At 38.4% G+C, this 26979-nt stretch overlaps 1 protein-coding gene across 1 annotated transcript in view; it reads left to right on the top strand.

Annotated features, from left to right (window-relative positions):
• The first annotated feature begins 347 nt into the window (after positions 1-347).
• Positions 348-26979, top strand: part of LOC115433213 (glutamate receptor 4-like) — a 343230-nt gene continuing 316598 nt past the window's right edge. Inside the window, exons 1-2 of the mRNA XM_030154500.1 lie at positions 348-378; positions 517-675. Of these exons, the coding sequence (XP_030010360.1) occupies positions 348-378; positions 517-675 (190 nt within the window). The remainder of the gene's footprint in view (positions 379-516; positions 676-26979) is intronic.

The following is a 26979-nucleotide window of genomic DNA, read 5'->3' as shown; positions in this document are numbered from 1 at the left end:
CTGTTTTTGCTCACTTTGTTGTTTATTTTATTCTTTTGGTTACTTCATTTAGTTTTTTCTTCATGTTATTTATTATTTTGTAAATTTTTATTAATTTTTGTGTATTATTTAGTATATTTAAACCCAGTGTGTCCATCCACTGTCATTGATCCAACTCCATGGGTTTCACTGGTGAGTCAATGTTGTAGAAGACGATGGTGTTTCCATGGTAACTACAGAGCCTCTGAACGTCCAAATGGGTCATATTTGTTGACCATGAAAACATGAAGAACTGTATTTTGCACCAGTTCTTTACATGCATTGATAGGATTAGTGGATCACCAGGTATTCAACAGTTACATCAGTAGATGGTTTTGGTAAATGTTTGGGTCTTCTTGGGTTGAGTCAAAGTTTTTTACAAACTGAGATTACTTCCACTGGTTTCATGTCTCTGATAATTGAAGTGTCTGTAATAAGATGAAACATGGAAGGGAGATGCGGTGGATTGATCAGGCTCTGTGCTGTTTTTCTTTGCAGGCGGTCTGTTTATCAGAAACACCGATCAGGAGTACACTGCCTTTCGCTTGGCGATCTTCCTGCACAACACCAGCCCCAACGCCTCAGAAGCACCGTTCAACCTGGTGCCTCATGTGGACAACATCGAGACCGCCAACAGCTTTGCCGTCACCAACGCCTGTAAGTCAGCTGCATGGGTTCATGCTGTCCTCGTGCACTAGATTGAGATTTGACTACAAGCAGGAACATTAGAGCTCTCTGTGAAGTTATGTTGGAATGAGGTCTGGAATGGAGCGTCAGCGGCTGTAGTTAAGACCACTAACATGGACGAGCAGGAGATAAGTCCCACTGGTTCCAGGAGCAAATCAATAGCAAATGGAACTGAGCTCAGATAAGGCTCAACACACTGTTTCTGCAACTTGATCACCACTAAATAATGTCGCTATTGCATGATCCGAGGAAATGTAGAGACATAAAATCTCCCTGTACTTTGTCAGGTCATATGTCCAGAGGCAGGAGTAGGAATCTGAATCATGTATATTATAAAAGCACTTTTGGTTTGGGTCCCGAAAAGAGAACTGTTTAGTCTAAGGCTACGTTTACATGTAGACGGTATCTGGAAAATGGAGATTTTTCTCTGCGTTTGTGCCTATTGTTTACGTGACAATGATGGCCACGCCCACCAAAGCGATGGTTTCTAAAAACTCCATTTTTGCATTTGAGTGTAAACAGAGGGAAATGGAGGTCTGGGACGGACATCACAGCTTATGACACAAATACATTTGTGTCACATGCGACTACTGGTTGGTAACAGAAATAATGTTTTGTTTTGATTCTTTTCAGGATTCTGATTGGTTAATGGGACTCGATCTTATCACCACACTGCCATCTACAGGCTTTTATGCTCTTAACGGTGTAGATATACAGGGAAACCAAGGTTTTTCTGAAAACAGTCACATGTGCACACCTTTTTTTTAAACAGAGAAGGGGAAATGTCCTTTTTTCCAAAATACCCAGCTATGTGTAAATGTAGCCTGAATAACGTGAACATCACAGTTTTTAGTTCAGTTATTGACAACACAAACCATACAGGAAACAGAGCTGGTCTGTGGTTTTACTGTGGCAAAAACAGAGCTAAGCTAACAGAGCTTTAATGTGAACTATCAGTTGATGCAGCATGTGAACATTTGTAACACACAGTGTTATTTTGAGTGACTGTCATAGATACATGGATTATATCATGGATACTTAGCATTGATCGGTGGTGTGATCTACTATGTGACTGGAGTTTGGAATACTAATACTACATAAAACCCCTTTAATGGTACATAAAGATCATGATTTTTTTTTAAACATATAAACATAATGAGTCATTGTTTTGGATCACGTCTGTACAGACCTGTTTTGTGTTAAACCAGGATGGATGATGTAGAAATATGGAGGATTAAAATGGTCGCATTTTGTGGTGATTTATCATATGTTGGTGAGATGTCAGATAAATAACACTGGTCTGTTAAGTAGTGAATTAGTAGAAAAAGATAACATAGCTCATAATTCTGACAAGAGGACATTATTTTAAGACAGCCATACTTGCAATCATTTATCATCACAATAACTATATTTCTGCAAAGATGTAATATGACAACAGGCGCATTTAGAGGGACATGAATTAGACTGAGACGGCACAGACTGATTATATCCACTAGTACTACTGCTGCCATACCGCCATCATTGATTTTATATCTGGCAAAATTATTATAAAAATGGCATCTGGACTATGAACATATGAAAATAATTAGTGTTATGGATCACTGTGAAGTACCATGAGCTGTGGAAACAGTATAACATGAACACACGTGTCTACAAGTAGTGATATGAAATATTTATATTGTAATATTTCATTAGTTTAAGGGAGGCAATTGGAAATTATCTTTACTGATGATTTATTGTTACTAATCTCCCTGTTATTTTCTCAATTAATCCATTTTTTGGGATATGAAATGTCAAAATGGTGAAAAATGCCAATCATCATCATTCCCAAAGTTCACATCCTCCAATGTCTGGTTTTGTCTATAACCCAAAGAGAAATCTGCCCTCAGAGGAATTAGATGCTCTCTTGTTTTTATCGATTATCAGAATGTTCATGTTCAATTCAGTTTTGGTGTTTGCTGTGTAGATTTTGTGTTAATTCAGTTGAAGTGTTCAAACCTGTTTTTGGATCATTGTACAGGGGCAACATGTTATACTTGTGTGACTTCATGATCTGAGTCCAGACCTACACCTGGTCAACATCAGTATCAATATCAACATCAATATCAATATCAATAGAGGCAGGACGGGGCATCAAGGAAATTCAAATACAGTTATGGCCTTTATTTGAAGTGTAAAATGTTTCATGGTATTAAAAATGAACACTGACTGGAGTGGAAATGGACACTGTGTAGAATAAGGGACTGTTCGACTGAGCTGAGGATAATGATCACAGTCTTGTAACTAATAGTATCTTTTTTATGATCTCTATCAGAATCAGAATGCTTTATTAATCCGGGGGGAAATTATTGGGTGTTACAGTCGCTACATTCAAGAAGAATAAAAAGTAGCAGGAAAGAAATGATCGATAACAGAAAAAGAAAAGGAAATAAAAACATATATAAAGCTCTAAATATTCAAACATATATACATATAGCTCTGAATATATATACATGCCAAATCTTATTATTAAAACACTCTATTAAGGCACAAAATTAGAACAACAAATTACACAGTATGTATTAGACAATATATTATCAATATGATAATTAAATACATTTACATAATAAGTGTGCAAAAATGTAGTTGTGTGTAATTCTAACTTATTTTGTTATAAGGTGTCATTCAGTGTATGTATGACCTTATGTGTAGCCTTGTCTCTATATCATGACTAGGGATGCACCGATCCGATACCAGTATCAGGTATCGGCTCCGATACTCAGTGTGTGTACTTGTAACTCGTACAAGATGTCCGATACAAATGCACTGATACCACTTCCGGCCGTGTGACATTCACAGTTCAGTGCAGCAGGTACACGGCGGTGGAATAATGTATAGGGAGTGTGAAGATTTTTCAAATAATGACGGTGATAAAAGTAACACTGACTGCAAGTAACGTTAAAGACACAGACAGATACAGATACAGCGTTCTGTCCGCCCTCTGTGTACATTCCATCCATTTTCCAGGTGCTGGCGGATGCGTACCCAGGCAGAGAATACCAGCAGGAACTGTGAAGGTAGAGGATCTGTTCAAAGAGCCACTGTGTGAGTTCGAGAAAAACTACTGACAGATTTATGACAACTACCCAGGGCTCAGCCGGTTTCCGTCCTACTCAGGAGTGGTGCTACTACGGAGCAATGCGGACCACCGCCAGCAGAAGTGAAAACGAAACTTCTGGCTCATTTCTCTTTTCTCTTCCTGCTGAAGCTTCGCTTTTAAACCTTACCAGCGAAAACGCTATAATATTAGTATCACATTAGTGTTACCTCTGTCGTCCCCATGTTTGTTATTACTGACTTTCTTCTTCTCAAAAACTTTCCTCTTCTTCGTGGTATTTGTCCAGTATGGTTAATTCAGAGCGGCGCCCCCTGGTGGATTAATTGAGAAACGCTCATTCCAACACATTAAATGTCAGTAGCAGCACTTTGTTCCAGTCAGACTAATGACAACGACAATGAAGCACATTTACAAAAGGAACTGAGGACTGGAATGGGATTATTAAGTACTCATATCGGTACTTGGTATCAGCAAGTACTCAAATGTAAGTACTCGTACTTGTACTTGGTCTGGAAAAAAGTGGTATCGGTGCATCTCTAATCATGACATACGGTGCTGTAATATCACAGTAAAACTTATCAAAAATGAAAAAGGATTACTCTTAACCCTTCAGAGTCCCTGAACGCACCGTCGCATCCAAATCACAAACCGATTTCAGATGATGCATCAGCAGAGGGAGCCTCGCTGAGTTTTACACTGGTGTTAAAGTGTAAAACTGTGAAATCAGTTACATTTAAAGCCGAGTAGACAATAATTTTTGGCAATACTGTCATTACATTGGAAAAAAAAACAAAACCAAGATGTGTCGCTGACTTTGGTGGAAAAGGGAACTACATCAGCCCAGCAGAAGTGTTTTTACAAATAGTTGCATATAGTTTTCTGAGTTGTAAAATGGTTCATTGAACATCATATTGTGACACCAGATTGGTTTGTAAATTCAGTTGTATATAGTTTTCCTACAATGTGTTAAACAGTTTCTTAATGAGAAATATAAAGGCAAAACCAAAAGTATTCAAAAATAGCCAGATACACTCAGACTCCTACGGTCTACTATGCTTTTATTGTAGCTATAAAAATGGATGTAGTAGTAGTGGAAGATGTGGTAAAACGGTCAAATTCTAACACTTGCATAATGGATGGTGTTTCAAATAAAACCTGAGAGTGTTACTAATGAGTCATAAATGAGCCGTGGTGAGGTTGTGTGTTTACGTTGTCACAGCTCATTGTGCGCATATATACGCGTTATACTGATGCTGCGTCAACATCCATGTGCGTGAGGATGTAGCGGTGCAGCTAAGAATAACACACACACACACACACACACACACACACACACAAAGTCACTCGCAAAGCATGAAATGTAGACAGAGAGAAGCCGGTTTCCCCAGGGACCATCACTAAAAAACACACTGCCCGCAACTGTTACAAATCTCACCATCACTCTAAGTGTGTGTGTGTGTGTGTGTGTGTGTGTGTGTGTGTGTGTGTGTGTGTGAAGACCATAAAACACTGATGTCTGCCTGGTGTCTATGGTGTGATCTGGTGTTAGAAAAAAAAAATAAATCAATGGCTACATTATGCAGAGAAGGAAGTGTTATCATGTGTGTTTGGTCACAAAGGTGGTTGTAAAGTGTGTGATTGTGTAATGACCTGTGACATATAGGCATCCTTTCCTTTTTTTTTTTTTTTTTTTAAATCATATGCATGTATTTGAAACAACATATTCCCAGTTTACCACCGTTCATTTCCCCTTCACTATGCTCTGACAGCATCCCATAAATATTCATATTCCAGTACAACATTAAAGCTCCACGACATTACACTCAATTCAGTCACTTTCCATACACATTGCTACTAAAAACCTTTAATTAATACATCCGGTTTTTTAAACCATAAGCAAATTATCAGTGAGATTTTTGCCTGTAATGACCTTTTAAAAGCACAACCTTACAGATAAAATTGCAGTTATTTAATCTGTATTGATCCCTGTGGGGAAGTTCAGCAGCCAATAAAATAGTATAGAAAAAAAATAGAAAAGCAGGCTATGAGTGAAGGAAGTGAATATAGCAGGAGTTAAACATACAACAGGATAATAATATAGATAGATAGATAGATAGATAGATAGATAGATAGATAGATAGATAGATAGAGAGAGAGAGAGAGAGAGAGAGAGAGAGAGAGAGAGAGAGAGAGAGAGAGAGAGATAGAATGTGCATGTGTAAATATGATCCTGATCCAAATTTCAGCTCCAGGAGGATGAATCCATTGAAAACTCACAAACATGGGGTGGGTAGGGTTTATATGTTATGTATGTATAAAAATATATACAATTTGCAAAAATCTCATAATCACTGACTTCCTCTTGGACTTAGAGTTTTGCTCCATGAAGGGATTCTTTGTGTTTGGATTGATAGATGTCCCTACCAAATATGATATAGTTATATAAGTTATATAAGGGTATTAATGCGCTATATCCACAACATCACTCAGTGAAAAGTCAGTGTTTTGACATGTTTTCCCCAAATGTCTGTAGATGATATTGGGTTAATTCTCCAGGACATTAGAGTAAAACAGCTGAAAGTGTTTTGTTGTTGTAGGATGTGGTTCCGCTAGGCTTTTTGTGCATCTGGACCAGTGGTGTAGAGAAAAGAAAGTGGCAACATTTCCATAGACTCCCACTGTAAAAAATGATGAAATATGGACCTACTTCTGGGTTGTGGAGGAGCTAATAGTTCCAAACATAGAGTATGGCATCGTCGGAATACATTCATTTTTATTTCTGCCGATCTAGCAACTCCAGTCCTAAGTTAATAAGGTACCATCATTTTTCAAATGATCAAGTGTATTTCCTGTATTAGTGACATATATGTTGTAAATTCTGTTTTCATTGGTATGTGTTAGCCTTTGTATAAATTTATATCTTATACAACCGTTATGTTCAATTTTCAGCTGTAGTTGTATAGTTAGCTAACTTGACTTGTCCAGCTGTTGAAATTTAACCACTATAACCACAAATGATGGAGTTTCTAAGATAAGATGATGTTAGTCCAAATGTAGTTCTCAGTGGGTTTTATTTGAGTTGTTATGCTGAACCTGGTGGTGTTGGGTTCGGTTTGTCAGCTGAGGTCATGTGATCATTAGTGTCATTTACTGTAGGTAGAAATATGGGTCCACTTTGACAGTTATTTTATTCTATTTGTAATTTATTGTATTATTTTATTTATTATTATATATTTATAGATGTTATTATCCAGGGCTGCACAATTAATCGATTTTAAATTGAAATCGGATTTTTAAATTATTTTTAAAAAAGGGATATCGTAAAATCGATTTCATCTTTCTCGTGCCTCTGAGCCACGCGCCTTCGGGCGACCGTAGGCTCTTCCTCCTATCAGTGACAGCGGTCTTTCACAGAAGTCCGTGTAATGACCATGGACTTTAAATTTGTTCATGAACTCGCAGTAGTGATACCAATGTAAGCCACGGTTTCACAAACGGATCCCACAATTGAAACATAGCTGCAAGGGAATCACTCTTCTTACGTTGTCCTGGATCCATACTGTGCTGTCTTCTTCCGATCCGGGTCCGGGTCATCGGGTCATCAGCCTCAGCAGAGGAGCCCAAACAGCCTCTGCCCAGACACATCCACCAGCTCCACAGATAGAATCCCTCCAGCGTGTCCTGGGTCGGTCTGTTCCACGCACGGATCCCCCAGTTTAAATACAACCGCATGGGGATCACTCATATTCCATGGTCCACACACGCACGACTGATGCCTGTCACTGACTTACACTGGTATCACTGCTGTGGGCCCAGACACCCCAAAAAGTTTTTTTTTTTTTTTATAATTAATTTAATCCTCTTACTTGCTAAATTTTTCATTCACAATTGTAAGTTCTGTAACACATAACCAAATATTATTTATTTTTTGAAAGATGTTGAACTTTATTTAAAGCTGTTAGATAAATCTGTAACCAAAAAGGCTATAAAAACCATCAGTATTTGCTGTGATTTGGACATTGTATTGTAGTGTATTCCCCCTGGCAAACTTATGTCATTTTGTTGTTGTATACATTGTTTGTACACTCTACTTCATTTTAAAGATTTAATGAAGGAAAAAAACAACAACTGTGGGTTCATCACGTGATACCATCACATATTTGAGGTAGGGAGCAGTGGCTTGCATTGTGGGCTGCTCACAAAAACGACATGCTGACTTCTGTTGTCTTTTGTAGTTTTACCCAAAAATCGAAATCGAAAATCGAGTTTTTAGAGGAAAAATTCGGGATTTTTTTTTTTTTTGCCAAAATCGTGCAGCCCTATTATTATTAGAATGGCATGTGATGCCTGTAAGTAGTTTTATTTGTCCTGTGCTCATTTCATAAACCTGCTTACTGTAGTTATGAGGCTAGATGGCTAACTATGTCAAGAAGCAGTGAGCTGGTGATCAGGGCATGTGAAGGCTAATAAATCAAAGTAATAAAGTCAGTCCTTTCAGTGGTCAACCCCACTACTCAAAAGCAGAACTGACACAAACATACATGTAGTAGTGACACAACGGTTGTAAATATACTTGTGTGTGGTTTATGTTGATATTTACCTGCAGTAACACACTCGCTGCTGTCTGTCCCATAGAAGAACATGACAGCGCACCGTTTGTTTTGGAACTATTGAGGCTTACATGAACCACGTGATCACCGGAGCGGTGACATCTAAGGGTGTCGCAACTCTCTCTCTCTATGGCTCTGATCTGGACCGAGTACGTGTACCTACCAAATTTGGAACATGTAGGTCAAACCACCTGCAGGGGCAACTTTTAATGCATGTTAAAAATGTCATGTTTTTCTAGGATTGTTTTTAGCCCTTTTGCAGTTTATTGTTGGGAATAATAATGTTCACAGTTTTAAGATGGCCTTCACAGTGGGCAGCGCTAGGTCCTAATGGTCGAACTACATACAAATACACGTGTGGAACAAGGAGAAAGCCTTCCTCTGTTTCAGTAACTCGCAGGTTCGTATAGTAACCAGGCTTTGTGTGTGAACTCAGTCACAGATGATGCAGAATTAATGCAGTGGGACAGGAAATGACTGAAGAGAAGCAGTTGTTTTGTGGTCGAAGCTTGGCTGGGTGTAAACTGTATATTGCCAGGAATCGAGAAATTCTGAACTTTTTTTTTTTTTTTTTTTTTACCCACATCTAATGGCTGCACAGTCACAGGAAGTGTGTCTGCAGCCCATTGATTGGCCAAGCCAAATCAGAGCAGAATTACATGAACCAATCAATGGCTGTGATAGCTCAGGGCCAGCGGGAATCTGAGATCGAACCACATCACTTGCTTTCACCCCCCCAGTTTTACATTTTCCAGTGTCTTTATGTGGTTTTCCTCCTCAGCCCTGTGTTTCCTCAGTTATAAAAGGCCCTGACATAATGGTTGTGAATAAGTTGTGTTACCGTGTGATGTTTAGGGGCATGGCGTACATTTGGGAAGTTGAGATGAGAGACAAAGCTAATTTGTGAAGAGCGATTAGAGCATTCAGCCGCTGAATGGTCTAATCTGTGGATAATTGGTGGGAGGAAGAGGACAAATGTTGTTATATGTTCCCAGTGTCATTGATAATCGTTCTGTAGACACTCTGATAAACTCTGCTACATCAGTATGATTCACTGTCATCTCTGTATTATTTTTGGACTGGTGTTAGTATTTACTGTCATCAACATGGATAAAGTCAGTAAACACACAAATGACTTGTCATGTTTTGTTGTATTTTGGTATAATTATTTTAATGCAGACTGGAAGGGTACATATGTGTTCTGTTCTCTGCTGTTGAACTGAAATACTAGCAAAAAAATCTTTAAAGTTTAAAAAAAAAAACGAACCTGAAAAAATAAAATACTATCAAACCATCATTGAATACTTCACCCTGTATAACCTGACCTGTCAAAAACCAGCCCCAATTTTTAAAAAATTGAGATGTTTATTAAACCTTTAAACATTTTGCCATATCATTTTGTTTATAATATATTTTTGTGTCACATTGATTCATTGGGCATTTTAATAAAGCACCTTACATACATGAAGTATCTAATTAGATACACACATTTTTAACACAATTTAACTGTACTATAAGTAATCAATTATCCAGTAACTATGCATTGTTTCAGTACATGAAGTACTTATTTAAATAAAATGAACAACAATATAAATGTTCTTCTTAACGTAACTCAAAGACTTTCCTACAAAAAGTGTGTGGATGATTTAACTATAGCGGCCATATTGAAAAGGTAAAAAAAAAAAAAAAAAAAAAAAAAGCCCTTCCACTGGCTGCAATGGGATGATAATCCACCAGGGGGCAGAAAACATATATCAGGTCATATACAAAAGGTTTTAAGGAAAGTCTTGATCTTATTGATAAGATAGAACCTGGCATAGTAAATATCATACAAATGGTTTTACAGGGTTAAGCTAATTGTAGCATTAGCTGATTTTACATTAGATGCTATTGCTACAGTTTTGCTAGTGGTCTCTATGAAGTCCTGAATTCTACAATACTTTATGTATCCTTAAATGTAGACATATGACTTTTCCCATCTGAATCCACTCACCTTATTTGGCACAACTGTATTTGGTCTAATTCAACCAGGAGTACCTGTTTGCTAATGTTGACGGCTAAGCAGAAACTAGAGAATTTCTTTTATGAGAAAAATTAAAGCCCATGTGTCAAAGCATTCATATCATTTCAGCAAAACTGACATCCACCATGGCTAACCCCTCCCACCCCCTGCACCACACTGGAGAGGCGATTCCACAGGTAATTTCTCCCCACAGCCAGTTCCCAGTAACCCCCCCCTCCTCCAGCCATGATGATGTAAATATGCAAACAATATCACATTTTTTTATTCAAAATTTTTATTTATATAAATATTTATATAAATAACAAATTTCTTATTTTTCGCTTATATATTTTTTTTCCTACCTGTCTTTTCTCTGCAATTGTTTGTTATATTGTTACTGCTATTAACTGTGAAATTTCCCCAAGCTGGGATAAAAAAAACTTATTTTATTTGCTCAAAATGAACAAAACCTCCTTTGTTTTGTTTGACCAGCAGTACCTTTTCGATCACTATTAGCAATTAGCTCTTTTAAAAAGTGAACTCTGCTATCATTAAATGGTGAAATGTCCAACAATTGTCTTATTAGTGTAATTTTTAAAATACAATAACTACTGTGTATCATTAGAAAAATATTTTATTCAATTTTCAGAAAGCTCTCAAAATCTGATTTAGCAAACATGCAAGCTGAGAAGTACATGCATCAATCAAAGCCTGACATTAGAAGATTTCTTAGTCCTAAAGTGTTATCAACATGATAGTAACTTTCATTACTAATATTTGTCTACAGAACAAGTATTAGAGGGTACAGATAAAGCAACTGAGTCCATTATGAGTCTCCTCTGTTCATTATTACACTTAACCCACAAAAACCTAGTTCTACTTTTGTGGCAGCTCCCAAATTAATTTCTCTCTCTATTTAACTTTTCGTAAGTAATATTATCCTCTGTATTTCAGTGTAAATCATGTATTTTCCTTTATTTATTTCACTGATCATGTAGATGTTCATAAAAGCTCAGGGTAAATTCAAAGGTTATTATGTCAAAACAGAGAAAACTAAAGACAAAGTGGCTTTTTTTCAGCAAAAAATACAATTAATGAACATAAACCCAGTGTGTCCATCCACTGTCACTGATCCAACTCCGTGGGTTTTATTGGTGAATCAGTGTTGTAGAAGATGACGGTGTTTCCACAGTAACTACGGAGCCTCTGAACGTCCAAATGGGTCAAATCAGATGACTATGAAAAGATGACAAACTGTATTTTACACCAATTATTTACATTTATTGATAGGATTAGTGGATCAACAGTTATTAAACAGTTTAGATCAGTAGATGGTTTTGGTTAAAGGTGGATGTTTGGGTCGGTCTGCATTAGATTGACTTCTAAGACAAAGTTGTTGCCTGTTGGTTGGTCTTCGTTGATTTAAAAAAAAAAAAAAAAAAAAAAAGTGAAAAGGGAACGGAAATAAGGGATCAGATATTTGTTTGCATCAGCGCATCGAAGAGAATCTTGGTATTTTGCCAAACAGACATCAGATCTGTAGAATGGTGTTCCTCTCTTCTCTGTCTCTGATACTTAGTCGTTGGCTTCGTAAAACCTCAGGGAACCTCTGCATCCTCAGCTGCGTTGTACCACTCTGAAAGGTCACGGGGTCAAAACAGTGACAACTGCTCCTATCTGGCCTGAAGGAATGTCGGCTGTGGGAGTCAAGTGTCTAATGTTGCCTTTTACCACCAACAACACTGGAATTCATTGAAACTGAAATCTACAAAGTCTGAAAACCTGTGTGAGAACAAAAAATCCCATTCTTCCAGTGTTGGTCCATCAGGGCCAAGGCTTTCTACAGGACTAAACATCAGAAACACTGACCTACATTTACACCTAAATTCTAATATTTGTTCCCTGAAATTGTATTAATTTATTCCCAGTAGACTATTCTGTTCAGTTCTTAGTGTTTCTCTTGGCTCCACTGCTCCCAGTTTGTGGATGGGATGGAAGATATTTGGTCCAATCAGATTTCAGTGTCTCTGTGTTACCAGGGTTAATCTAATCTGCCCTGGTCCTTAAGAATCAGTAGTGAAGGCTCATGGAACTTAAACTGTAGAACATCAGGACTGTTTCTGTAACCAATCAGATTCCAGCTAGCTAGTCCCCAGTGTCATCAGCATTTATCCTTCCTCTGATTGGATGGCCAGAGCAGGACTATTAGCCTATTGGACATAACTTTGGTCATATTTTTTTGGATTCATGCCAATAAAACTCATTTCATTGAATTGAACTGTTAATACATTTGAGGTAGAATTTGTTTCCACCCACAATGGCTGACAGAGGAGAGGAAAAGGATTTGGTCTGGACTTGAAAATCAATTTTCAAGGTGGAAATGGTGAGGAGAGGTGGTCCAACCCTGACGCTAGCTAGTGGTGGAGTGGACATTCTGCGTCCTCCAGAGAATCTAACCTTATGTGAGGAATCCAACTGGACAGAGGAGACTGTCAGCCTTGGCCTCCATGGACATGAAACAGGACTTATTGATGGAACTGAAACACACAGATCACCTCTATGATGAGTCAGAGAAGGGTTCAAAGAAAGGAGGATGGATTTATATATAACTAGAAGGACTCGGAGAGCGCAGACCTCTGCCAAGGCAGATCAGTGCCCCCCCCCCCCCCCCCCCCCCCCAATCACCACCAAAATTTTATCATTTGGGCCTTGTGCCAGTATCAACATTTCCTGAAATTTTCATCCAAATCCGTTCATAACTTTTTGAGTTATCCTGCACACGGACAGGCAAAAAGACAAACACACAGACAAACCAACGCCGGCAAAAACATAACCTCCTTGGCGGAGGTAAATATTTGAGCATCTCTGGTGAGTAGGATATGATAGTTTTGATTTAGCTTTTGTATGTTTTTGTCTTGTTATTAGATAAATATTGATTGCGAGTGGTTGTGGTGTCGAGGTTTGGAATTGTCTTAACTGGGTTTACAGTTTTAATCATAATGGGATCCGCCCTCCATACCACTAGTGTCTCTCTGTCTTTCATGCCACACCTTGTTATTTTGTGGGGGGGTTTTGTATAGTACTGATGGTTTCTATAACTGTGATGTCATAGTGGTGGTATTAAGAGGTGGATTAATTCCGGTAAGTCCCACTGAAGGCTCAGACACCAAATGCATGGACCAACACTGCATTCTTCACATAATGTACATAATTATATGTTTGTGAAAAGGCTGCATGTTAAGTGCCAAAGCGACAGAACGTCCTGTTTATTAGGAAGCACTCAGCCTGCATGAGCAGTAACGTCATGGATGTGGTGTTTTCAGTGTCAGTGTCCCATCGCTGCTGAAGTTCAGGACAGTCACAGGGTCCTTGAACCTCAGCAGCTTTTCAACCATTAGTCCTTTGGACAGAAGTGTTGTCCTTTGGAAGTTCAGACTGTTAGTACATGCAGGTCCTTAGGGAGCGAGTGAAGCACTAGATCAGTGGTGTCAAACATATGGCCCGTGGGCCCAAAAAGGGTCCTATCCGGCCCCTGGGATGAATTTGTGAAATGAAAAAGTTCTACTGAAGATATTAACAATCAAGGATGTTAAAATTATTTTAATTCAGGTTCCACATTCAGACCAATATGAAAGTAGATCAGACCAGTTGAATACTATCATAATAACCTATAAATAATGACAACCCCAAGTTTTTTCTCTGTGTTTTAGAGTAAAAAAGTAAAATTACATGAAAATGTTTACGTTTACAAACTATCCTTCAAGAAAAATGTGAATAACAAGAACAAACACAAATGTTGTTTGATACTATTATGCCTGTCTTCTTCACATTTGTATTATTTTTTTGCCACTTTGTTTTAATGGAATAAAGCTAAATTATTTGAAAATATTAAGATTTACAAACCATTTTACAAATTCATGAACAACCAAGTACAAAAAAAGTGTGAAAAAAAAAATGCAATTTGACCAATATTCTTAAATGTTTTGTGTGTTTGTGGAGCTGCTATAAGTTACAATTTGTATGTGTAAATGAGAAACTGAGGTATTGTTAAAATTACACTTATTTTTCTTAAGAAATTTCAGTTTGTTCATGGTTGTTCATGCTATTCACATTTTTTAAAGAGTACTTTGTAGATGACATTTCCATAATGTAATTTTATTTTTTCACTCTAAGCCCTGCCCTAGATGAACAGTGAATATAGCCACAGTACGAAGACACCATGACTGTGTTACTGGTGATGTGTTCAAGGACCTCTGATATCTTATCTACTTTCATACAAGGCTGATGCACTTGAGAAAAATGTCTTAAGCTCCATATTCAAGTGGAATGAACTGGAGGCATATGTGCGGTATATATATATGTGTGTAGAGTATTTGAGAGTGGAATTCTTCTGGCTTAGTGACAGGAGATAGTTCACTGGGAAAGACTGAAAATATTGAGGAGGGTTGAACACAATTTGTAACAGCGATAAACTAATGAAACCCCATTAAGTTTATAATTGAAAGCTGTAATGTGTACGATTTTTGCGTTAAAATGACCAGATTTATTTTACATAGTGTTTTGACTTTTGTACCTAATGCATCAAATGTTCACATGTGATCAAGTGTTTCAGCAGTATTAAATATGTCAGCAAATGTTTCCAATAATGTTTAAATTTAATGAACAGCATTTTACAGCTTAATGTTTCATTGGGTTTCCTGTTAATGGTGTCATATCTCCTCCACTAAACATTTAACATTACTGAGATGACATAACATGAATGTACATTAATAAATGTGATGCAAGTCAAACTTTAATACTTGTCTTATTATAGTTTTACTTAGCTACATTCAGGGTTAGTATTTGGTTAGGTTTAGGGAACAGTTACGGACAGCAGTATGGCATGATCAAGAAAAGCTGGGACACAATGTATTTCAGAATCAGAATCATATTTATTGCCATGTAAACAGGGTTCGCATTACTAGGAATTTGCTGCGGTGGTTTGGTGCATACATAGAACATGGTAAGAAGAATGCATTAAAAAATTAAATTAAATTAAATAAATAGACAAGTAAGATCGACTTACAGTGGACTATCAAGTTTAGCTAAATATACAATATACAAAAGTCAGTACAGACTCAGAGGAACTGGCATTTAAAAAAAAAAAAAGCTAAGGCAGGAACAAATAAAAAAGTAGAAGTATTTCTGTTAGAGGGATTAATCTTTAGAATGGCCTGGAAGATCGATTAAAACAGTCTAAAACAATTAAAACTTTTAAAAAGATGTACAAATTAGCTATTTTTCAAAAATATAGAGGTCAGGTTTCATTAAAGAAAATACTTGTTTAAAAGACTAGGATCAATAATGGTAGTTGAGATAAGAACATGATTTACCTGAATTAAATTAAATATGTATTTTCGTCTGTTGTATATTTACCAATGAGTACATTGAATTTTTTTATGTTTGTTTGTTTTTATGTGGAAACATTGTGTTAATTGTAAATGGGGTTTGGCAAAATAAGTCTGTACTTCAGCCTAAACCCTTTTGGTCGCATTGAATATGAAACAATGGATATGTTGTTTTTGTTTGTTGTTTAAAGTAATTAACAACCAAATAAACTACTACTACTACAACTACTCCTACTACTGCTGCTACTACTACTACAATATACAATGTGGACAAAACTAGTGGGTTTGACTGAGGTATAAACGGTTCGGTATCTGTGCAAGTAGTGCAAGTGAATAACAGTGCAATCTTTAGTATTGAGTCTTATTCAAACCAAACCAGAGTCTTTTCCAAACTCTAACTCTTCCTTGACACAATATGTTTCAGTAGTTTACAACTGTTTGAACACCTTCAACTTCACTGCGATGAAAGGGTCTTAATATTTGATGGTATTTGTAAGAAAAATGCTTTGGCCGTGATCTTTGTGACTTCACAAAATATGCTGTTATGAATTTGAACTGGTGATAGAAAGTGAATATAGATTAAAAATACCTAGGCTGAAGTAGAAGATGGAAAGTTGTGAGTGCTGGACTCGGTTGGACAGTACTGAGGATAGTGGTTCATTGGTTTGGGGAATAGGGAAGGCACATGAATGGAGGTTTAACCCTTTAACCTCTGAGCCCTGATTCCAGGTAAAGGTTCTGCTGTGAATCTGCGTCTGTTTCAGGTTCATTAAAGCTGCTGTGAGTATGTGCTTGTGTTCCTTGTCTTCAGTGGTTTTGTTTTAGGGTCAGAACAAATGGAAGAACAGAAAAAGACAAAGAGAGGAATTGAAGTTTGACAGGTTTGGACTAAATAAGGCACTAGAATGGACATCAATAAGAGATTTAGGACGTTGAACATCAACTGTGAACTGGAACACACTGAACAATGACAAAGATTTGAATTTAGACCCAGTAGTTTTAGTTTTGGACTCTTTTTTTCTAAATATGTCCAGCTGCTTTTTGATGCCTGTTTAACTCTAAAAAGCAGTTCCATGGTCAAAACTCAGTAAAAACACTGTGAAAAAAATAAAAGAAAACCATCACACACTGGAAACAACGCAAAAAACAAAAAACTAAAAGGAAAATGGTATAAAAAAAAATAAAAATCAAACCGTCTATTTTTATAGTGACGTGGTCTTACTCACTGCTCTGTGTTTTACCCCACATTCCACAGGCGGTGGGGGGGTGAAGCGAGCATGCTCAGATGTCTATGCAAAGAACAAGGTCTTTTCTATCAGCACGTTTGGAAATTTTTCTTATTGAGCAAACGGTTGAATTTTTATGAATATTTAAAGTAAATCATACATTCAGAACGCTCACCCCAGACACATCAGGGGTTAAAGGGTTAAAGGTGTCTTGATGTTTCAGACAGTGCAATGATTAGTGAATTGAAATGTAAAATTATCTTTGAAAGAGAGGAAGTGGAGGGTTTGTCGAGCTGTTTGGAATGGATGCACACAGTGTTGGATGAAAAGGCCTTTTAGACTGTGCACTTTCATTATAAACTCCAAATTAGATAAAGATTTGGACACACTTTACCCACTACTGCGCCGCAAACAGAATGAAAACTAATCAGTGTTGGTGAGAGCAGCTGCTGAGCACCGGGCGCCGTGCGTTACCTTTCATCTGCAGTTCACGCATCCAGCTGATCCTGGTTGTGTATTTCATTGTAACCTCTTAACTACGCTGAGGGTGGAGGGGGTTAATTCGACCTCCTACACGCTGCCCCTGTGTTCGCCGCCACTGAAACACTGACATCTTAATCTGCATTGAGTCATTTATATTCAGCGTGGCGCCCTGACTCACTCCAGATCCAGATAGCGAACAGCCTCCTCCTATATGCTCGCATGCAGCACTGCAGTCTGTGTACATCTCTGCTGCTCATGCGTGAACACATGCCTTTCTTGTCTGTCCTTGAAACTGTGAAAAACACTCAGACGTGCTCGTGTGCGCGTCCAGTAATCCGGCTGTGCAGCGTATTAGTCCTATTTAAGTCTATTATCTTCCCCTCCATGGGCTCCATTCAGAGGGACTCTGCTGCTCTGTACTGCTGCCCTTTAAATGGCTGAATGTGCCCCTCATTTGTTGGAGGATCCTTGTGGTACGAGGGTGAAAACATACAGGCCTTTTGGCGATGTGTGTTCGAATGTGCAGATGGTTAATGGCTGGTGTTAGGACGAAGAAGTAATGCAGATGGAAAAATGGGGGAAGGGGCTGTTAATGAGAGATTAATGTGGCAAAGCAGGGACGAAGATGGAGGATGGAGGGGAGAGGTGGTGGTGGTGGTGGGGGTGAAAAGGAAAATACAAAGAAGTCAAAGTGGCAAAATGTGCAGGTTGGGCGGGGGGACATCATTAACCTGGAATAGAATCAAAAATAAGCCTCTATGAATCTGAATATTGCTCTTGTAAACGGAGGTGTTTCTTTATTCGTCCTTCTTAGTATTCCTCACCTCTCCCTGCAAGAGGTGTAAGAAAATATCGGTCCTGCAATATATTGCGATATTTCATTTCACAATACTGTATCGATATTAAAAAGTACTCTATCAATATTTTTAGGTGTTTATTCAAATGCAGATATTGTGGAGGTTCATTTCTGTTTTTTTTGTTTTTTTTTTATTTATTCTTATTTAACACTCTTTTATTAAATAATGGTAGTTCCTTTGTTGGGATTGCACAAAAATAATGTTCTGATGTTAGTTCTGAACTAATAGAATATGAACATTTGAATAGGATCTTAAAGGTGGGGTCTGAGATCTTTGAAAAATGGTTTAAGCAAGCTACATTTTGAAAATACTCAGTTCAACAGTCCAAACCCCTTTCTTCAGACGTCCCTCCGAAGCCACGCCTCTAGAGTACTGGCACGCGCAATGCTTGTTCCCAAGGGTTCACGAGTGCTGCACAGCAACAATTCGCCAGCTGAGGCTCTGCTTCGTACTCGGGTTGAGCTCCAACACCGTCTACGGTCCGGTCCGGTCCGGCCGAACCGTCTCCGACACCGGCTGAGGCGCCGTCCCCTGCTTCGCTCCCGTACGCCTTGGGCTCCTACCCTGACTACTGCCCTGGATGACATATCCATGCATACGTCATTCAGCCTCCTCTAACACCCCCGCTCTTCCAGAACAGCCCCAGATCAGACCTTTGTGACTAATGTTACATTTCCTGGTGGTTTATGTTAGTGACAAAACAGTTTGCCGGTGAACTTTCCATCCTAATATAACTAATATAGCCAGGTTCTGGCTATGCTTCCTGTACAAGCGCTCCAGCCTCTGGGAATGCGAAGAGGGGTACGCGCAGAGGGGGGAAGGGGGGAGGGGTGAATGTCAGTTGAGTTTGATAGACATATCACCGTTCAATCATTTCGAATGGGCACTCAAAACGATTGGATGGTGTTTTTTCAGTCCTGCCCATTCCACAGGTGACTGATTTTTTAAATTTTTGTGTTAGAGCATTTAATTAATTAGTTGTAATCGGGGTGTGATGGTAATTTTAAGGAATATAATAAAAAATGCTCCAGAAAAACATCCTGACACCCCAACATCCCACCTTTAAATTGTAATGTCTGTAAAACATCATTTCAGTTTGAACACAGGACCATTTTGTGATATAACATTAGATCCTGTTGCGATCAAATAAAAATGTGTTTAGTATTTGTGCATATTTCTGGTGTAATTCAATTCTTCAAGGAAATAATAAAAAAAAAAAATGAAACAAGCAAAAAAATTGCCTTTTTAACAGTATCATGATATATCTTGATATATCGTATAAGGCTGTGTATTGGCAAGAATCTGGTGATACAATACAAATCACAATACTAGGATCACGATACGATATATCACCATATATCATGATACTGTTAAAAAGGCACTTTTTTGTTTGTTTCATTGTGTTTTAAAGATTATTTCCCTGAAGAATTGAATTACAGCAGAAATATGCACGAATACTAAACACATTTTTATTTGGTCAGAACAGGATATAATACTACACCACAAAATGTATCTAATTCTTCTAGTTTCCAAAGGAACTAACATCTGTCACTATCAGACAGTAAAAAAAGCTTTTAGGATGCTTCAAATAACCATTATTTAATAAAACTGTGTTAAATAATAATAAATAAGATATAAACAATAAAGAAAGCCACAAAACAAAAATTAACCTATGCCATATCTGCATTTGAATAGATACCTTAAAATATTGATACAGTACTTTTTAATATCGATACAGTATTGTGAAATGAAATATCGCGATATATTGCAGAACTGATACTTTCTAACACCCCTAATATCGTATTAGTGATCCTAGTATTGTGATTGGATCATATCACTAGATTCTTGCCAATACACAACCCTAGTCCCTGCAGTATTTGTCTTTACATTGTTAGTCACATGTTACTAAATATAACTCAGATGTTTCAATGAAAAGTGCCCCTTGGTTTAGTTTTTGCTCAGGGGTCAAAACACCAGGATGTCCAGTGACTTTGCAGAAAAAACCTCATGTGTTCTACTTGTTCTTCCTCTGGTTTTGAAATGACGATGTTCGTGGTGATCCATAACATACGAATAGGAAGTTAATAAAGGAGGATTTCACACATACTTTTCCAGTGATGAGCCTTTCATTTAACGATGCGGTGTGTAGGGTTTACTGGCATCTAGTTAGCACTTCTGCCTCACAGTGGGAAGGTTCCATTAAAAACAGATTCATAGGTTCATTCTCCTGTTGGTTCCCCTGATAACGGTGCTGATGAAGGTCTGGAGTTGGTTTCTGAGTGCCTTCAGTGGCAGCTCACTGCTCCTAATCTGTTACGTGCTAATGCTAATCACTAATGCTAATGCATGTGTATAAGGGTGGGTACAATTCAGAGACGGAATTTCCCTACAGGGACAATAAAACGACTCAATCTTTTTAAGCTTTGAATGTACTTTGGTAGAACATCTGCATGCAGGTGATTTATTCATGTATTTATTATTTTCTAATCCAAATCTTCATCAACATTTCAAATTATTAGAAGAATTGTGTGTAGTTGCTGGTTCGGAGGTCCCCTTGAGAGTGAAATAATTAACCAATTGCAAGCTTATTCCAATAGACTTATTCCTGCAAGGCAAATTCCATTTCTTCTTGTACTTATGTTAATATTTGACTGTACAGTAGTTCAGAACAGAGTATACCCTTTACATTTTATAAATTATTTCACTCCCCGCAGTGACACTCCATGATTTATCAGCATAAATCCATTCCACCAAGCAAAAGAAAGATGCAATAGAGGTCTTTAAAAGCAGTGATAACAAAGCTGTGCACCCGTTTAGCAAAGCATGTCAGTATTTTATATTGGAACCCTTATTTTCCAGAACAGAATTTCATCCTCTCACTGTTGGGACTATGTACAAGTTTGATTTCTGATGTAAAAACCTTTCATTAAATGCCTTTTGTTTGCAAAATATCAATGAAAGTCTCATCTACCTAATGATAATAATCATCTTCTTGACAACCCGAGAGAGAAATGTGTCTCTCAACAGTATGCCAGTGTGTTGTATAAGGTGCATCTGAAGGATTTAAATTCATCTTGTAAGTTAGATCAACTGACATTGACTGTTATGTCATACAACACATAAAGATTAAGACGACTTTCCATTCACTGCAACTTGAAACCACTCTAAGAGTACATTAAAACCATTAAAGCGCTTTTTTTTTTTCTTTTTTTTTTTTTACAGCAGAATATCTCTGCTTTAAAGCAGCAGTAAAAACTGGTGCATAAACAACCGGTCAACCGACTGTGACATAAAATGTGTGGTTTATAGTGATGAAGTCAGAGACATACTGGAGTGTTCTTTAAAATTGCGTGGATTTTTTTTTTTTTTTTTTACGGATGTTACTTTTGTCCTTCTTAAAGCTTCTGTTGTTTTACTATGAGTGCTGTTTCTCAGCTTTATCTTTGTCATTCAACTTTCACTACCCCGCCCCCCCCCCCCCCCCCCCCCCCCCCCCCCCCAGTCCCTGTCCTGGTTATGTAAGTGGCCCCTGAAGGTGGATTTGTGAGTGTGCATGTATGTGTGTGTGTGTGTGTGTGTGTGTGTGTGTGTGTGTGTGTGTGTGTGTGTGTATGTGTGTGTGTGTGTGAAAACCATCCAAATGAGGCCTACCCAGAAATATCTTCTGGTTTAAACAATTAAAAAGAAAAGGGGCAGTCCTTAGATGAATTTAGCAATGCAGACTGTTGCCTCTGCAACCTGGCCCTGGATAAGCAGAAGAAGATGGATGGATGGATGGATGGATGGATGGATGGATGTCATGCTTCTACTGTTAAAGTGCACATCAAACACCTGTGTTCCAGATAGACTTTACTGTCATCTGTGTCTTTGTGTGTCTGCATGTGAGGACCTCGTCACACTGTTTAAAAGTAGATAAAAGGGGGAACATGATAACTTCAATTAGCTGTAGCCTCCGACATTTACGAGCTATCAGCGGTGTCTTTACCCGTTTACTCAATTCAAAGGCCTATTTTTGGATGCAAAGGCATTCTGATGGGTTTTCTACAAACCAGGACAGGAACTCATGTCACTTCAGAGACTCTTCTTCAAATTATAGCATCAGTTTGTGTCATGGAAGATTAAGAAATAAAGCAGTGTTTCAGTAGTTGTGGTTTAGTATTTGCGGTTCAGTGGTTGTTGTTCAGTAGTTGAGGTTCAGTACTTGTCGTTGCTGTTCAGTAGTTGTGGTTCTGTAGTTGCGGTTCAGTAGTTGTTGTTCAGTAGTTGCTGTTCAGTAGTTGCTGTTCAGTAGTTGCAGTTCAGTAGTTACTGTTCAGTAGTTGTTGTTCAGTAGTTGCGGTTCAGTGGTTGCGGTTCAGTAGTTGCAGTACAGTGGTTGTGGTTCAGTAGTTGCTGTTCAGTAGTTGCTGTTCAGTGGTTGCGATTCAGTAGTTACTGTTCAGTAGTTGCGGTTCAGTAGTGCTGTTCAGTGGTTGCGGTTCAGTGGTTGCGGTTCAGTAGTTGCTGTTCGGTAGTTGCTGTTCAGTAGTTGTGGTTCAGTGGTTGCGGTTCAGTGGTTGCTGTTCATTAGTTGCGGTTCAGTAGTTGCGGTTCAGTCGTTGTGGTTCAGTGGTTGCGGTTCAGTGGTTGCGGTTCAGTGGTTGCGGTTCAGTGGTTGTGGTTCAGTGGTTGCGGTTCAGTGGTTGTGGTTCAGTGGTTGTAGTTCAGTAGTTGTGGTTCAGTAGTTGCGGTTCAGTGGTTGCGGTTCAGTAGTTGCAGTTCAGTAGTTGCAGTTCAGTAGTTGCTGTTCAGTGGTTGCGGTTCAGTAGTTGCAGTTCAGTAGTTGCAGTTCAGTGGTTGCGGTTCAGTAGTTGCAGTTCAGTAGTTGCAGTTCAGTAGTTGCTGTTCAGTGGTTGCGGTTCAGTAGTGCTGTTCAGTGGTTGCGGTTCAGTGGTTGCGGTTCAGTAGTTGCTGTTCGGTAGTTGCTGTTCAGTAGTTGTGGTTCAGTGGTTGCGGTTCAGTGGTTGCGGTTCAGTGGTTGTGAGTCCCTTCTGGAACTACTGAGGTAGGAGGGAGTAGAAGTGGATGCAGGATACAGTCCTGTGGACAGTTTAGGCTAACTGGTGTGTGACACGAAAAGCTCAAGGAATCAAAACAATCAGGATGATTAGAGCTGAAACAATTAAATCAATAAATCAAGTTGAATTGATTAAATAAATTATTCGAGTACAGTTTTCCTGAATTGAAGCTTAGTTTCCTTCATTTCTCTGCGGTTAAACATTGGTTCCACTGTCGTGTTTCACACAGACGCTTATTGTGACGCACATGACGCCAAGATCAACACACACAACAGAAGAGACGAGGAAAAAAAGGCGAAAAACGTCTATATGTTGACTTTTCTCCATTGGAACCATCACTTCCTCCTTTAAACTTTGAAGCTGTAACGCAAACATTACAAATCTGAGTGTGTGTTTGTTTCAGTTCGATGTTATTTCCATGTTCAGTTGGTCTAAGTTAGTAAGATGGATCCAAATGTGTTGAAGACTGACCTGACAGACTGTTTATAGACATCATTAGACTGGTTTGTTGTTGTTTATATCTATAGATATTTGTATATATACTTTTGTTCTGTTGTTATTGTTGTTATTTCTATATAGATATTTTTAATTCTTTTACTTTGATACTTTTTGTGGTTGTTATTTCAGCTGGTTCTGGAATAAATGATGAGTTGTTTGTCTTTTTCAAACATGTCATTTTGCACATTTTAGTATTTTCGTCACCTATTAAAATAGTCCTTTAATTGAATCAAATTGAAGAAAGTAATTGATAGATTAATCGATTACAAAATGAATCAGTAGATTGAGTTCTAATTAGGGTCCATGCTCTGCAGACCCTGAATATTGAGAGCATTTATTTCTTCTTTGTCCTGTGTTCATTTTCTCTGGTGGCCTGCACACAGTGTTGAATGTATCTTGAATTTCTTTTCTTTAATTTGCAAATAAAAGATAGAATGTGTGACTCAACCACTACGTTGACCTTCAAACCACCATATCAGTCGGCTGCTAAATTTAACATTGTTCATGCAACATTAACAACATTAACTAATAAAAGCCTAACGGATTGAAGTGGATGGCTTTGTGAGAGAGAGACGCCCAGAATATTTGAAGAGGCCGATGGAGGCGGGGGGGGGAGGGCTAAGTAGCAGTAGGTCTGCTCTCAGATCACAGTGAATAAGTTGTGTGAAGTCACAGATGGGTTTTAACAGGAACACACACTAGCCAGGGGAGGTATTCTCACATACTCATGTGTACTGCACGCAACAGCCGCTACCACAGTCGCCTGATGACAGGAAGTAGCTGTGACACAGAGATCCAGCTGCAAGAGATTCCTTTGGTATGTAGATCAAGTACGAAAGGAAACGGTTTAGGGATGAGGTTTGTATTTAGGTTTAAGGGTGAACAGTGGCTGAAAGGCCCAGATTAACATGCGTCTCAGTTTACCTCAGGTATCTCAGGGGAATTGTGTGACTTGAAAAAAGACAAAGTCATGTGTCCATATAATTATGAAGTGAGTTTGAAGCACTTTGATGTTTTTTAAATGCAAAGAGAGAAAGACATTATGGGAATTACAGTAAATATAATGATTAGTCAAGTATTCCATAGTCAGTGTTTTACCTGCTGTAAGTTTATAGATTTTAGGTGTTTAAAATAGAGCCTGACCGATTAATCGGGCCAATTGTAGCGTATCACCGATTAATCAACATCGGCCAATATGTAGCCAATGTATGAACTTTTTTTCTGCACGGAGATTGTGTCGCTCTCTGCTCCTGTGTGTGTGTGTGCTGCCCGGAGAGTTAGAGGAACAGTAAAGCGAGTTAGTTTCACTTTCACTCCTGCTCGGACAATGACGCTAAGAAGTGTCTAATGAAAATCACATAATCACGGAGCTACACCCCCCCCCCCCCCCAGTGCATAGTTTGCATTTGAAAGTTGTGTAAATTATCTTTGTGAGATAAACAAAGATTTATGCAACTGTTAATCCACCTGTCCACAATTATCAAATATAAGATTATTATATCCTGTGTAGATCAGTGTTCTTATTTCATATATCGGCCAATATATTGGTTATCGGCCAATATCGGATATCGGCCGATATATTGGATATCGGCTTTTTTTTTAGCCCCCAATATTGGCATCGGCCCCAAAAATCCCATATTGATCAGGCTCTAGTTTTAAATACTGTTTAAGCTCCAGGTTGTGACTTTATTCTCCGTCTCCTGAACTGGATGACACAGATAAAGGGCTGATAAACTCAACACAAAGTATGAAGATGTGAGGCACCTCATGAAAGTCTTATTCCAATCCATAAAGACTCATTTCAGCAGGCCCAGTGGGAACTAACATCTGTTACTATCATACCATAATTACCTAACTCATACACAAAAGGAAAAAAAGTATGTGGACACGTTGAATTCAGGTGTTTCTTTTCTAACAGGGGTTTGGGATACAAAACAGTAATGACTAATATCACAACATAGTTTTATATTGGGATAAATATCATTGCACATGTTAGGCCTCAGTCACAAAGATTCTTATAAACGATGAAATCTGCAGTTCATAGACATTCCTGTCGGGAGCATTAGTGTCTTATGGCTGTCCTGTGAAGTTGGTACTGCTGCTGTTTAAATCGCCAGAGCAACTTGAGGCCTCTGTGCGAAAATGACGTGATTTTGTGTCGTACCAAGACCATACAGATGTCATGTTCTTTGTAAGGGTGCCTTGGGACCTTCCGACATCAGACCTATGACCTCTTCAAAAATTTTTTTGTCGTACAGCACCCCTATGCGCAAGTCATGGCACTCTCAAGTTGCTTGTAGGAGGATTTTACACCTTTTCAGAATATTTAGATCGGTATATAAACAGTGGCCGTGTACTCTAAAAGCCCTGTGTTGTGATCATAGCGTTCATGGCAATAATGCCCACAAGACTGAAACTTCTACAGCTACAGCTGCAAGACAAAGAAGAGGAGGATCAAGCGGTTGTGGTGGGGCATTCTAAAACACTTAACAAAAAAAAAGCTTAACATAGCTTAATGCCCGAAAACAGTGGTCAATCATCACCAAAGTTCATGTGGACATCTGTAGTCATGCCCACTTTCACCTCTGCAGAAATCAAAAGGAAAACCCCAGTACTATGGGTGCTGGACATTAAGCTACGTTAAGCTTTTTCTCCATAACATGTAACCATACCCAATGGAGAGGAAAAAGCTTAATGCAGATGGCACTGATAATATTGGGATTTTCCTTTTGATTTTTGGAGACATTAAAGTGGACATGATTAGAGATGTCCATGCAAAATTTTCACTGTTTTAGACTGTCCCGTTGTGGCCGTTTTGGTCCAGCAGCAGCGGAACCGTCTTATATTTCTGTAGGTAACAGAATAAAGGAATAAGGTAGAAGTTTGAGGAACATTGATATATGAAGTAATGTGATGTCAAGTAAAAACACCAGCATGTGTTTTATGTGTTTGGGATCATGTGCTGTCCATGGTGCTGAATTCCACACTGCTGTAGAGAATATGTGTGGTATCCCCGTGGTCAGACTCTGCTACAGACTGCTCTGGTGGTTCTGGCTG

This window comes from Sphaeramia orbicularis, chromosome 14, assembly GCF_902148855.1.
Source record: "Sphaeramia orbicularis chromosome 14, fSphaOr1.1, whole genome shotgun sequence".
Classification (NCBI taxonomy): Eukaryota; Metazoa; Chordata; class Actinopteri; order Kurtiformes; family Apogonidae; genus Sphaeramia; species Sphaeramia orbicularis.
This window is presented reverse-complemented; position numbering and strand designations above follow the sequence as displayed.